The 15,547-nt window shown below is 36.7% G+C and overlaps 1 protein-coding gene across 4 annotated transcripts in view; it reads right to left on the reverse strand.

Moving 5' to 3' along the window:
- Positions 1-1,779: 1,779 nt before the first annotated feature.
- LOC144958121 (double-stranded RNA-specific editase 1-like) overlaps positions 1,780-15,547 on the reverse strand; it is a 126,396-nt gene continuing 112,628 nt past the window's right edge. For all 4 annotated transcript variants that reach the window (XM_078889801.1, XM_078889800.1, XM_078889802.1 and 1 more), the window contains 5 exons: positions 12,130-12,247; positions 9,865-10,731; positions 8,357-8,588; positions 6,553-6,714; positions 1,780-5,843 (listed from right to left, as the gene is read on the reverse strand). In XM_078889801.1, coding sequence (XP_078745927.1) covers positions 5,702-5,843; positions 6,553-6,714; positions 8,357-8,588; positions 9,865-10,731; positions 12,130-12,247 — 1,521 coding nt within the window. In that variant the 3' untranslated portion in view covers positions 1,780-5,701. The remainder of the gene's footprint in view (positions 5,844-6,552; positions 6,715-8,356; positions 8,589-9,864; positions 10,732-12,129; positions 12,248-15,547) is intronic.

The following is a 15,547-nucleotide window of genomic DNA, read 5'->3' on the forward strand; positions in this document are numbered from 1 at the left end:
CTTTAATTGTAATTCTAGAACTTTTTACTATCCCATTTTTTTTCCTTTTTACTGGCGCTGATATGACCTTAATGTGTTGCAAGCGCCGTAAAACCCTTAAAAACAAACAACAAACAACAACAACGAGACAACGCTGTAAAAGACCAGGTACTTGTTTTACACCCGAGTACGGTGAGAGAATGTGAGTAAAGAGTCTTTTCCAAGTACTCAACTATGCGCCGAGCGAGGCTCAAACCCAGGACCTTCGATCCGAAAGCCGCACATGTTTATCCTTTCTCTTCTTGTCCTGTAATGAGACGAAAGGTTTTGTCAGGGCCATTTTTTCAACAGTCAACTCTATTAATGGCCAGATACTCGTTTTACACCCTGAGTATGGTGAGAAAATGTGAGTAAAGAGTCTTTTCCCAATGACTCGGATATGCTCTGCTCAGAGCTGGACTCGAACCCTGGACCTTCCGAAGGCAAATCTCATAATAGTGCTTTCTGGATGGAGTTCCCGACCTCCCATAGTGGTACTTGTTTTGTCTTCTATCCCCCTATATCTGCTTTCTGTCTTTGTCTTGGAATGAGGTTACTTGGTTTTGTCCTGACCCTGGCTGGGAGGGAAACAGTCGAATGTATAGCTATAGTTTTTGGAGATGATATTTTTTTCATTGTAAATCATCTCTCTGTTGTGTATTGTTAGTTATGTATTCTATAAACATTTGAGTGTATTCCTCTTTGTGGGATCTTGTGCTGGTATCTTGGTACATTAATAATGTGCTCTTGGAATCTACATCTGTTCCCTATTTAAACCATTTCCCCTATGTCTAACTTTTTCCTCAAGTCGTTTTAATTGTACATCTAGATTGTTTTTACTACCCAATTTTCTTCCTTTTTACTGGCGCTGATGTGACCTAAATGTGTTGCAAGAGCGGCAAAACCCTTACAATCAAAATCAAATCATATATGTTTTATTGAGGACAATGATGAACGTTTTTCTAAAGTGACAAAAAAAAAAAAAAAAAAGGCGGAGTTGTCGTACCAATAAGGTCGCAGGTTCAAACCCCACCACCGCCGCGAAAAAAATTTTTATTCTCTACTGTCTTCTGGCACTTTTCTACTCACTTCATATCTTGTTGTTACCAACATAAGTGCCTGCTCCACTCAATTTTCTGAATTAAAAATTCACCCCATACACCGGAGCATACTCAATGTCTCAATCGTTTCTATGTTATATGTTTGTGATGAGAATATTGGCTATTAAGCTTAACTGCTGGTCAAAATTACTTCGCGATGGTGGCGAACGAATCGGCGATCTCAAGAAGTGGGTGAGAGAGGGATCTAGAAATGACTTTGGGTTTGAAACGAATATTTTTGTGTTCGTGGATAGCTCACACGGTAGAGCCACGCTCTCACCTGCCAGGCGGAGTTGTCGTACCAATAAGGTCGCAGGTTCAAACCCCACCACCGCCGCGAAAAAATTTTTTATTCTCTATTGTCTTCTGGCACTTTTCTACTCACTTCATATCTTGTTGTTACCAACATAAGTGCCTGCTCCACTCACTTTTCTGAATCAGAAAACATATATAAATATAAGAGGATAGAAAACACAGAAAGTGATCTCCTGCCCACAATGGGAGGAAAAGACTCCAGCCATGATAGGGTAATTCCACCCACGGCCCATACCAAAGGGTTACTCCACCTTCCCAAATGCAAAATGAAATGGAAAAAAAAAAAAAAAACAAGAAAAGAATTATTGAAAAAAAAAATTTTTTTAAATCACCCAAAACGCGAATATATAATTAAAAATTTTATTCAACATACAAATTACACGTGGCGACTTTCTGACGTATCTGAAAATGAAGACTTGACAATGACAATGACGGAGATAGAATTGTAATTTATGGGACGTTGAAGCGAAGCATTTTAAAAAATATAACATATTTAAGAAAAAAATATAATAAATAGCTAAATTCATGACATAGTTTCTAGAACAAGAAATGTAATGTTTAAAACATAAAACAAAAAATAAATAAAATAAAGAAGAAATCAAAAATAAAAAAAAGTACACAGAAGAGATAATGTTTTTTTGGGTTTTTTTTTAGGGCGCTTGCAACACATTTAGGTCACATCACCGCCAGTAAAAAGGAAGAAAATGGGATAGTCAAAAGTTCTAGAATTACAATTAAAGAACCCAAGTAAGACAAAGGGGAACTGGTTCAAAAAGAGAACGAATGTAGATTCCAAGAGCACACTATCAGTGTACTTAGTTTGAGATCACCTGAATGTCTCATCCTGACACAAGCACAGGTACCCACCTAGAGGAACACATTTATAAATATAAAACAAAACAAAAATACGGAGTGCATAACTGAGAGATGATTGACAAGACCTAAAATATCATCTCCCAAAACACTCACTAATACTAATATACATTTGAACGTTTTCCCTCCAAGCCAGGGTATCCAGTCAAGGCCAGGACAAAACCAAGTAACCTCATTCCAAGATAAAGACAGAGAGCACGCTGGAAAACAGATATTATAAGGGGATAGAAGACAGTAAGTGCCTCCCTGCCCACTAAGGGAGATCAGGAACCCCACCCAGACAGAAGAGATAAGCCCGCCTATATACAATCAAAACCTTAATCTGAAAAATAGATAATATAGATCTAGAGACCATATTATTATCATTGCGGGGTAATTAATATCCCTAGTGACTACCATAGGCAAGTGGGTTTCCTGAAAAATTGGCTTTTTCAATGATCTAAGGACATTGGAAGATCAGCGACTTGAATCTCAACACCATAGAGGATATCTTCTAGAACTGCAGACGACTGCTGCGGATTGACAATGTTAATTAATTAAACTTAAACTTGGTGGAGGCAGTTGAGGGATCCCAGTCTGAGGACAGAGGTGGGAAAGGCTCGTAAGTCAATGGTCAAGATGTACAAAGTGTTTTGTGGCTTTGTGGTATGGCACTCTCCTTTTGACTTGTAGGTATCTTACTTGTTCAAGTCCTGCAGTTGATTACTTGGAAAAGGCTCTTTTACTCACATTTTCTCACTAAACGCAGGGGTAAAATGAGTACCCAGCTACTAACAGCCTGGTCTCTTTGAAAAAAAAAATGGTATGAGGGCCTTACAGGTATCATGCTTCGTCTTATACATGTTAAGTGTTGTTGTTGGCTTGGGATCCCTAGGAAAGCGCATAAAGCACAATGAGTGGATAATGCACTCAGATTTTTGTTTTAAAGCTCAAGTGCTAATTAACTAAACCTTGGATGAAACAGAGTTGACATTTATTGACAACATTGAAAATCTGATTGGATATCCAAAGTCTCTCAGCAAAGTGAGAAAACATTTTTTTCTGTCTTTTACTTTCACTTGTTCAATCCACGCTTAAATCGGATCCCTTCTACTTGAAATCAAATATTCACAGTAGTTATCATTCTAAGACATACTTTATTTCTGAATTTACTGAAAAAAAAAAAATTACCAAAGCTAAAATTTATTATCAATACAATTATTCTTATACTTTGTGAAAGTCTCGTCTGCTAAATTGTTTAACATCCACAGAGTAGAAAGGGAAAAAGGAGTGTAAAAAAAAAAAAGACAACAAGCCCCCCCCCCCCCCCCCCCCAAAAGAATAGAACAAAACAAAGCTCTGAGACAACAAAAAGCTTGAGATGGAAATGAAATAAGAGGAAAATGTCCACAACTTAGAATTTAGGCAACAATACATTCATCAACATAAATCAATGTAAAAAAAAAAAAAAGACTAAATTCTTTGTTCATAGGAGTTTTATGGCGCTTGTGACACGACAAGATGCCGCTCTCTATCCATCAAGGGAGGTCAGAAGACCCCACACAGAATTTCAATTTTACATCAAACTACATACAAGTGTTCATTTCAACATAAAGCACTGTGTAATTAAGTACAACCAAAGACTGTGTGAATAATATTGAATGTGCAGATGACATCTGTTCGTGTTAACATGGTAACACTTCACATTTACACACATACATATAAACAGCTTAAAAAATTTAAAAAATCAATCATATCAATGCATTTCATCCTTTGAGAACCAATCCCATCACAAAACGCACTTAACCAATTAATAAACATGTATTTAAAAATTTGGCCAGAAAACTTGTCTTTCAAATACCGATCGATTTAAATGACCCTCATCTTGGAAGAAAAAACAAACTCTCAAGCCTGAGACTGGGCAAAGTCTATAGATGTTGTTGCCGAGGTATTCCATGCAGGAATATAGATAACGCTAAAACAAACCTTCTGATGTCAACAGGAATCACCTTTATTGTCCAAAGTGGGTATAATAATCTTGCCTAAAGAAAAACAAACAAAAAAAACCCTGAAGCGCGAACCCAAGACCTTCCAGGTTACCACTTAGCCACTTATCCCCCCCCCCCCCCCCAAAAAAAAAAAAACCCCAATGTATATGAAAAACAAACATATGGTAAAACAAAAAATGCCATTCATAAAACATAAAATGAAAGTGGACGAGATATAAACTGAACTCGTCGATTTACAATTAAAACTAATTAAAACCAAAGGACAGAGGCCTTGCAAGTCATAGTCACATGATCAATAAAATAACCAAAACTTCACAATATTAAAATTAAAATCAATTAAGAGCTGGACCAATAATGACCACTCAGATCCATTCAAAATACAATTTTTTTTAAAAGCATGTGGACACATCCACTAAATGAAGAAAAATAAATTGACAACAAGACAGCACGAAGGACTCAACAAAATAGGATAACGAGTTTTTCTTTTTAAAAAAATGAAAAAAAAAATTTTTAAATAAAAAAAAGCACCAACCAGATAAAAATCATCCACGACTTTTTGTTACCAACCATGAACAATCTCTCTCTTTCTCACACGACTGAGAGCAAAATATGAATCATTAATACAAACTGATTCGATCCATACTGTCGACATGCGTTATGGGATTTGTCAATCATCAATCAATATTTTACCACCAATACAGAAAAGTAACGAAAAAAAATCAAAACATTTACAAAATTACATCTGTTACACAGCCCTTATGAAATTTCACATTTCTCCACAAACGAGTTTTAGAACAAGTGCAATTCAAAAAAAGTTTAAGGGCAGACATTCAATACAATACAAAAACAATTTTAAATGAGTAAGGTACAATCGTAATACATTAAATAACTTCCCAGCCAGATCCAAACTCTATTATAAAAACCTTTCAACCATATGACGTCTAGGAATCTTTAGATTGTCATAAACTGAGATGGAAGCTGTCCAAGCACTGACAATACCATCTCATAAAATATCCCCCAAATATTCAGACCCTTCTTTTTCGTCTAAAGTGCATTTTTAAAAAAAACCTACCATTAAAAAAAAACAAAAACAAAAAAAAAAACAAAAAAAATCTTATTTATGTAAAGGAGAAAAAAAAAAGCTCCAGGATAATGGTTTGCCTGTATCAGATCCTCCAAAATCCTCCTCAGCTTCCTTAACCCATCTATCAGATTCCTCTGGCTTCTTCAACATTCCTCCAATTTCCTCTCAAACTTCCTTGACATTTATTTTCCTCTAAACTTCATCGACACTTCATTCAAATGCCCTCCAGCTTCCTTGACATTTCCCTCTTTAATTTCTTTCGGCTTCATCAAATTTCCTCTTTAGCATCATGTTCACTTCTGCCAAGCTTCCCCTTAACTCCTCTAAGCCTCCTCGACACCAAAGTCGTCCATCTCCACAGGTTTCCTGACCCACTGGCCGAGACTGGCCTCCTGCATACACTGGAACAACGATGCCTTGGCCAGCTGGTAGTCCATGGCTGCCATTTTTGCCTCAGTGTAAGACCTGGGGATTTCAGGTTTTAAAATTTAAAAAAAACCATTAAAATTAAAATCAATTAAGAGCTGGACCAATAACGACTAAACAGCATGAAGTACTCAACAAAATAGGATTAGAGTAATTGCACAATCTTCGCACGACTTGCGACATATTGGGCCAAATCCCGATCTGTAGACACGACTGAATTAGAATGACAGTGGGCGGGAGTTCCATAGGGAAGGGACAAATCTGCACATACTGTTTTGAAGCCCATTAATTAGTCTTTATTCTAAATGCGAATACTTTCTACTAGCGTTATTTATAACTCGTAACATTTAACTTTTTGTCTTCTCCCAAAAATACCCTCGTGTTCATCACTTGTTGATAAAGGGAAAACCCGAAATATCCATTTTATCTGTTTTCATATATTAAATTGAAGCTTACATTCAATTTCACATTGTTAGTTATTTCTTCGAGCTTCGAGTGGCAACATTTACATTACCCATTATTTCTAAGACTCTCGTCACTTTATAAACTATTCTTTAAACTAAAACAATGGGTTGGGGGGCCCAAATAATTGTTCTGTATAGACACATCAAATTTCTGCCAATGAGCCTAAATTACTACTGGGAAATCTAAAAATTGTCAGTTTTGGTTTCAATATAATGTGTCATTATCATTTTTTTTTTCTGCTACAATTTCCAGTTAATTAAAAAAAAAAAATATGATGATGTACCTGGGTGGACTGGCAACTCCATGAGACACGACTGAGGCCAATTTCCCATAGAGCTGTAGGAAGGACTCGAACATTTCCAGTTTACACAGACGGGACTTGCCCCCATTTTCTGTCTTGCCCTCCATTGGGTTCACCACTTCTAAGCCCGAGTCACCAAAAGACCTGGATAAGAAGAAACAAAATTAAGTAGCTAAAAAAAAAGGCTCACAAGCTTGTGCTAATGATAAGATGTTATCGTATGTGTGTGTGTGTTTGCAGGTCTGACATCCCATATTGTTTTGGGCTCATTGTTGTAATGCAAATACTCTCAAACCAACACAACATATTGTCTATTACAACAATGCTAAAACAAGCCTATGATTGTGTTCGATTATCAGACCTGCAAATATGTGCACGTAGATAATATCCCAGGCCTAGATATCAGAGCAGAAGTAAGGTGTTCTCGTTAGAGGTGACATTCATACAGCAATACGCTTCAACAGTCGTAACGTCACTTCCCTCGTAATGACGCATGGTAACTTAGTAACTGGCTCTAAACTATCGGAATAATGGTGGCGCCCTTATGAAATATTTCTCAGACGAGCATAAAAGTGTATCCAGAGGGGAAAAAAAAACATTATTAATCTGATCAGGTCTTGACTTTTACACATTCTGATCACAAGACATATGAAAAGTTCTAGCCAGCATGAAGAATTAAAAGTACTAATTTTCTTTGTTTAGAACCACGATGGCCACCGTTGCTGGGCAACATGACATCAGACTCAATTTTTAAAAACATCTCGTGAATTCTTTATCTATAAGACATCATGATGCCTGTGAGTTGCTGTAATATTTTCCTTTTTGACCAGTCAGTTAGTCATTTTACTCCCCGAGTATGGTGAGAAAATGTGAATAAATTGCCTTTTTCAAAGAATTAAACATTGCATCTGCCGCTGTGGGACTCAAATCTTCGACCTTTGACAAGGCTCTGTGCAATAAATAAGTTAAAAGAATTTATTTAGGTCTTTCCAGGCCAATTTTTTTTAAATTGTGCAACTTGTGACAAGAAACTTAACAAATTACTGCATTACAACCTTTGGATTAAACATACAACAATTGTGGACTACTATTATGAAGACTAGTTTTTTTGTTTGTTTGTTGCTTTAGGTCTCTTCCAACACAATTGAGGTTATATGAGAGACCGCTGAAACAAAAAAACAAGCAATCCAACAAAAATAGTACAAATGTAAATCAAAATCATAACCTAAAGATATCATAAGCTAAATTATAAATAACCAAGAACAAACAGGCAGAAGATTTACAGAGAAAAAAAATATCCCCTGTCAAAAATACAATCACAAACCAAAGAAACAGGATAGGCTAGTAAAGAGAAGAAGAAACGACATCACTATCGGATCGTACACCCATGCGAACATCATAGGTATATGATTCAAGGGTGATGCTCCCATCCAACCACCCGCTATGAAGACTAGCATCCGGGGGTGAGAATAGTCACTTCGATGATAATAATAATAATAATAATAATAATAATAATAATAATAATAATAATAATAATAATAATAATAATAAATAATAATAGTAATAATAATAATAATAGTAATAATAATAGTAATAGTAATAATAGTAATAGTACTACTACTACTACTTAATAATAATAATAATAATAATAATAATAATAATAATAATAATAATAATAATAATAATAATAATAATAATAATAATAATAATAATAATAGAAATATCTACAACAACAACAACAACCTATAAGCAAACCAATAAACAAATAAACAGAGGCACCCCCCACCAGTTAACAGAAAAGTTTGGTGTCTTTCCGGGCATTCTACTCTCAGGACTGGACACTCCACTGATGAATGGTCGGTTGAGGTGAAACGTAGATGATGACGACGATGACGGTGGCAGCTGTATGTGGGCGATGCGGGCATACACGCCTCTGGACATGTGCTGGGAATGGTACAGGCTGCCCACGACGATGGAGCTCAGGTAAATTGGCTCCACGAAATGACTCAATAGTGATCCTGAAATCGATAGAGAATTGAAAATTGAAAGAATAGGGGAAATGAGAAAGGTTTTTTAAACTAACTGCTAAAATGATATAGGCCGAGGAATAGCTGGAGGAGGGCATTGTTTGTTTGTTTTTAGGGTTTTACGGCGCTTGCAACATATTAAGGTCATATCAGCGCCAGTAAAAAGGAAGAAAATGGGATAGTAAAAAGTTCCAGAATTACAATTAAACCACCCAAAAAAATGTAAGACAAAGGCGAATAGGTTCAAATAGGAAACAGATGTAGATTCCAAGAGCACACTTTCAGTTTGAGATCACCTAAAAGTCTCAACCAGACACAAGCACAGGTCCCAACTAAGAGGGATACACTCAAATGTTTCAAATCATATATAATATGTAAACTAAACATAATACAGTGCATAACAGAGAGATGATTTACAAAGAAAAAAATATCATCTCCCAAAACTATAACTATACATTTGACTGTTTCCCTCCCCAGCCAGGGTAACCGGCCAGGGCTAGGACAAAACGAAGTAATCTCATTCCAAGACAAAGACAGAAAGCATGTTGGAAAACAGACATAGGGGATAGAAGACACAGTAAGTGCCTCCTTGCCCTGTCCACTATGGGAGGTCAGGAACCCCACCCAGGAGGAGGGCATTGAAAAAGGATCTAAACACTGAAGGCTCAACATGAAGAGAAACCAAGAAGATGGCACCAAAGCCAAACAAGATGGAGAGGATTCGTCAATGGCCTCTGCTCCAGCTGGAGTGAAGGGTCCTAATAAATATGTAGGCTAAAATGATATTGCAGTATATCTAATTTGATAAAAATGGAGTTTCCTTCTATTCAACCGTAGGATTCTTCTCCCTTATTTATCTTCAATCATGGAGACTGGAGAGATAAGTTGTTTTGGTTTCTGTGGCATGGAATGGAAAGTGCTAGGTAAATATGACAATTATTTATCAATCTTTTTTACACCAACCACAGAGCTAAAAAAAGAAAGAAAAGAAAACAATAATTTCAGACAAAGGAGTACGATGCAATAATGGGAGAAATTATGTGAGAGAAATTCAATCTAGTAATTTTCTTCTTCAAGTACCAAGTCTGTGGCAGACATCGGTGATCATGGTATGCCATTCATCTCTCTGATCAGATAACCTCAAGTACCAAGTCTGTGCCAGACATCGGTGATCATGGTACGCCATTCATCTTTCTGATCAGATAACCTCAGAAAACTAATATTACTCTTCTCTTTCTTTGTCACCCTAGTAATAATCTAGTCCCACCTTGCATGCCGAGCACGTTCCATCTGGCAATCTTGTCACTACAGGACATGGTGAGGAGACGTTGACTGTGGATCAAACTGTCCCAGGTCTGAATGGTGCCCTCCAGGGGGACTGGAATGGTCCCCTCGCCCATCTCAATCTTGGTACGAAGCAGACCCCTTGCACGACGATTAGGGTGACGATCGCTACTCTCTTGCTGCATGCTGGAATTGGAGCTGTCCACTCCGTTCGTTTCATTGTCTTTTTCATTGTCATTCTTGCCGTTTTCTGCCGTAGCAGTATCCCCGTTGTTGCCAGCATCCGTCGCCATGGCCTTATCGTCTCCATTGCTGTTATCAGTTTTGTTTTTGTTGTTTTTCCCTCCGCGCTTGGCGTTTCTGTCCTCGTGAGGCGAGAAAATCCGACTGTCGCCACATGGGGCCGTGCTGATGTACAAGTGGAAATTGACGCCTTCTTTCAGTCTGAATCCACCGCCATTGTTGCCATCCCCGTCACTTCCTGCGCGTGGTTCCAGCACAGACAATCCAGCTGTCTTGGGGTTCATGTGAAGTTGTAGCTGGTTGTACAGATATCGAATCATTGATCGACGACACAAAACCTCGGCGTGGCAGTCGTTGAGAGCTGAACCTTGAGCACTGAGATACTCTCCACTGATGCACTTGGTTCCCGTGGCAACACAAATGACAGTTCCCACGTCTTCCGGATCGGCAGTTGTCATGACAATACCAGCCAGCACTTTGCGTCTGGCGTAGTTAGAGGTGAAGTTGTTGGTCAGCTCCCCAAATTTATCGAGGACTAGTTGAGCAATGCGGTCGGCCAAGGCTTGGGGATCTCCTTCGATTCTGTCTTCATTCAGGGCCTTCATGTCTGAAAGATGAGGAAGCAGAATGTTTAGATGAAATAAAATACATAGCTACTCTCCTTCTATAGAATTATTCTTAAAAAAAAAACATGCAGTAAAACTCCATTATATACCGACATGTTAAGAGTGACTTTGTGAAGGTATGATGAACTCAGTGGTATTAATGAAGTTTTATTGATATTCAGAAGCAAAGAACATGAAAAGAGCTGCCTACTTGAAATGTCAAAAATTCGTAGTTTCCAAGAGAACAAATCAAAAGGTCATAGAAACTAGCATTACAAATCAATTATTTGCCCTTAGCATAATTAAAATATGCTCCAAAGTCCTAAATACAGTATCTAAGCAACCAAACTCTCCTTTCCAACAAGATTTATTGATTCAAAAACGCGTATGCAGTTCTCTAGCTGGAGCCAAAAACTCATTATTCTACGAATTTTTCGTCGTACTAGGCAGGTCTGCATGAAGGAATTGGGAACTGAATTCAGAGGAGTAAAGTGAAAGCTAAGGAAGAGCATTCTAGCGACATGCTGACCAAAGTTAATTTTCACCATTTCATGATTCAAAATACTGCACTCTCAGCAAACCTAAAAATCTTAATTTAATCAAAACTGCTGGTTCCGAATTTTCCTTTAGCACCAAACTTCTTATTAATGCGGGAGACTCCTACTTATTGGTAATTCTGGGCAGCAACGGGTTTTATAGAAATGGTGGTACAAAAAGGACTCGAGTCCATATCACTATATAAACTATTTGTCTAGACTCATACCTGCCTACTTGAAAATTTCAAATTCAGTAAGAAATACAAAATTCATCAGTAATTAATGGTCAAATTTCAATAATATTAAAGCAAATGACCCCCACGATAATAAAATGCTTATTAATGACCTACTTTCGACACTGCACTGTGTCTACCGATGAGGGTAAAGTTTCAATGTCGAGTCCATGACATCACTCGTCGCCATCCAACGAGACATTGAGATTTTTTATTGTAGCATGGGGTAAATAATGAAGAAAAAAATTATTTTTTAATTTAACGTTGCGACCACTTGTATCAGTAATATTTCTTCTATTTCGTAAGTCAGTAATTGTCTTTACACTTCCTTACACTTCCGTAACAATTATGGACAGTCCGTAATAATAGGCAGGTATGTAGACTGCCCCCTTTATGAGTGCCGGACGGTCCGTAATAATAGGCAAGTATGTAGACTGCCCCCTTTATGAGTGCCAAACTCCAGTAAAAAGACCTTACGTACTTACTTTTTTTTCTGTTTAGCAGGCGATTGAAAAATATACTGAGGGTTTATAATATACTGAATTCCGTAAATATATGGAAAGTTGGCAACTTTGTATATAAATAAAGACAACCAGACATATTTAAGATGGGTTCTACTTTGGTTACCTACCCTTTCTCAGGAAGTGTTGTATACCATATAGTGCTTTGAGTGCATTGAGGGCTGCATTATGCTTGGCCAGCTTCTTGCTGCGGCCAGCTCCGGCAAACTCCTTGCCTCCCACTGTCACCTGAAGATGAGTTAAATGATAGGATGAAGGAAAAAGTACGAATTGGGATGCTTTTTGCTTAACCACTACTATCACTACCACTACTGCTGCTGCTGCTGCTACTACTGCTACGCCATTAATATCTATTATAGTTATACTAAAACCCTGCTGTTTCTAAAACTTTATTCCAATTCCATTTTTATCAATACAGCATTCTAATGTAGTCTACATATATACTATTTTACACTCTATATTGCACGACACATCCCCCTTTTTAGATATTTTCATGAATTACACACCTTTTATTAATAGTTATTGTCACATTTTAATTCATACTTCCTTACAAAGGGGCATTCTAATTCCTTCCCCATCAATGTTTTTGTTTATTCACCTTAACTACGCCATTCACAGATTTCTCATTCGTCCTTGGTGGTTTATTCATTGTATTTTGTAGATAAAGGGGAAACCTGAAACGTCCACAGTATCTGTCTTCGTCTAATAAATTGAAGCCACTGCGTGGCATTTCCCCCTCTGAGCGGTATTTCAGTGCTAGGTCAACCTGACCCCATTAGTGGGGTCAGCCCATGGGTGGAACAGGTAGCGGTCAGTCGGAATCTGTGATGCCGCTGATGGTAATTAATTGTTGCAATATTTCATGGTATTGCTCAGTTGCTAACACAAATATGAAAATTGTTCCCTCACCACAAGCAAAGGAAAGGTTTCTTTCATCATATGCCATGGTTGATAATAATGTATCCTCTTAAGGCTGCTCATAAGAGAGGTGTCAATTTAGTGGTTTTTGAGCTATCAATGAAATTAATTTGTTGTTATTTGCATATCAATATTTTAATTCCCAGCGGCAGAAAATGATTGAAACAAGCATCATTATAAAGTAAAAATGATGATCTTGACACATGCCAAGTTTTGTTGTCCGGGCAGTAAAACCTTAAAAGATATGAGTTTTTTAGTGTAAATTTCTTATTTGGCATGACTTGGTGAGATCCTTATTTTCTCTCCCATAGTATTCCATGCCATGAATTATGTCCAAATATCAGTTTAGGAATAAAATATATACCATTAGACGAAAATAATACTAATATTATTTTTTAAGCATTTAACTGATTTAAATATTATGAGTTTTGGGCACATTTGAAAGCCAACTTTTTAATGGCTTGATAACTTTTTTTCTATACTTAAATCCCTTACGATTCAAGTCAAAATTATATTTTTTTATGACTGTTGGGCATTATAGTTTGAAGATGTATACGGTACTGCTTTTGTGTGATTGTCTCAGGAAATGCCGACTTTATAGTGTCATATAGGTGTCAATGTTTAGGGTATTCTTGCATGTTGTAATATAATGTAAGTTCAAGTTCTCCTTTTGTGCACAAGTGAATGTGTTAACTTTTTATAGACTGAAGCGTCCAGATATATATGGCAGTGATTTCCCAAAAATTAAATGATCTTGCTGTGGTATGCCTGTGGTGTTGTACTGATTTGACTCTGGTTGTTATTCAATTGTTTTATCTCTAAATTTGACTGACCGGAGTTCAATGGTATATCAGATGACTTTATAAGACAATGACTAAATGTGTATTCTTGGAGGAAAGGAGATGATTCTATATAAACTATATGGACAGTGTGTTCGTTTTGAATGTAGTTGGTCAATAAGGAGAAAAAGGTTACTACTTGGAATAAACTATATGCCCTCATAATTTTGAATCCTCTTTTGTCCACATACTATGTCCGTCTGTTTGAGCAAATCATTTAATTTAACAGTACCAGTGCTTAGTGTTAGTTGTAATTGATGATTGATACTGCAATATTTGTAGTATGTCCAGTAACCTTATTGGGTGATTGCTTTTTTCTTGTAAAGAAGTCATACTTTATAGGCAGATTGATAGTAAACTGACTGAGATATTGAAATCATACACAATATTAGTTTTTAGTCTTTACTGGTCAATAAAATATTATCTTTATGAGTTATTTTACCACATAAAGACATAAATCATATCAGTTTACTGTTATGATCAACACAACTGTTTGAGAGGAACGGAATTGGTAAAAAAACAATACACAGAACTTACAAAACCATGAATAAATCAAGAAAATCAACTGCCAATATGATAATATTGCACAGGAACATAGATGCATATATGTACTTTTGATATTTATCAAAATTCTTGAGATACTGCCGCTGAGTTTTGAATAACAAATTTTTTATTTAAGTGCACCATAATTTACAAGCACTTAAAATTAGATCAACAATTTGTGATATTCAAAGAAAACTATTAACCACAAGAATGTCAAATCTTCACTGATGTTTAGAAAGACAACTGATTTTTCAAATCAAAATAATAAAGTGAAAGAGTCTGTTATTGTTTTTTCCGCTATACAGACATATTACAAGACCATAAATATCCATAATTGCCCCCATTGGACACGGCACTGCCTGATACCAGTTGAACTCCAATGACCTCATGCAGGTAGCTAGCAGGGAGGGTTATTGGTCCCTTGGGAGTTCCAACTGAAATAGCGCTGATTCCACGCAGTGAAGCGTACAATTCAACATTTATCGTTATTGTTTTACTTTACCAGATGCACAAAGAACAAGGGAAAACTATAGCCTTTTAAAGGCAAAAACGTACATAATATCTGTTATCCTTTCCCCCCCCCCCCCCCCCCCCCCCCAAAAAAAAAGAGGGAAATTCAAGTGATTTTTATTTTATGTGAAATGTATGAAAAGAGATATTTTCACCAACAGTGCTATTTGGGCAAAGGGCTAGAGTCACCTAGAAGTTAATCACATTTTGTGCTAGGGATCCCTTGCCTATCACCGCATTTGTTTTGTGCTTTTCTAAGGAGATGTAAAGTGTTTGCCACACTTTTAGCACAGTAAAATAGAAATTGAAGATGATGGAATAGACTAGAATTTTTTTTTAAAAATCAGATCTTTACTTAAACAACAATATGAAATTGAATATAAGCTTCAATTTAATATACGACAACAGATCAAATGGACGTTTCGGGTTTCCTCTTTATCAACAAAACAGGATGAATGAAACACTACAGACAAATGAGATAATGTGGTAGAGGCGTTTTTGTTTATTCATCTTAACAACGCCACTACCACATTATCTCGATCGTCTGTAGTGTTTCATTCATCCTGTTTTGTTGATAAAGGGGGAAACCTGAAACGTCATTTTATCTGTTTTCGTATATTAAATTGAAGCTTACATTAATTTCACATTGTTATTTATTTCTTCGAGCTTCGAGCAGCACCATAATTTACATGATCTTTACTTAAAAGCACCAAAAGAG

Source organism: Berghia stephanieae, chromosome 12 (assembly GCF_034508935.2).
Source record: "Berghia stephanieae isolate SIO BIC M18660-M18661 chromosome 12, UCSD_Bste_1.3, whole genome shotgun sequence".
Taxonomy (NCBI): Eukaryota; Metazoa; Mollusca; class Gastropoda; order Nudibranchia; family Aeolidiidae; genus Berghia; species Berghia stephanieae.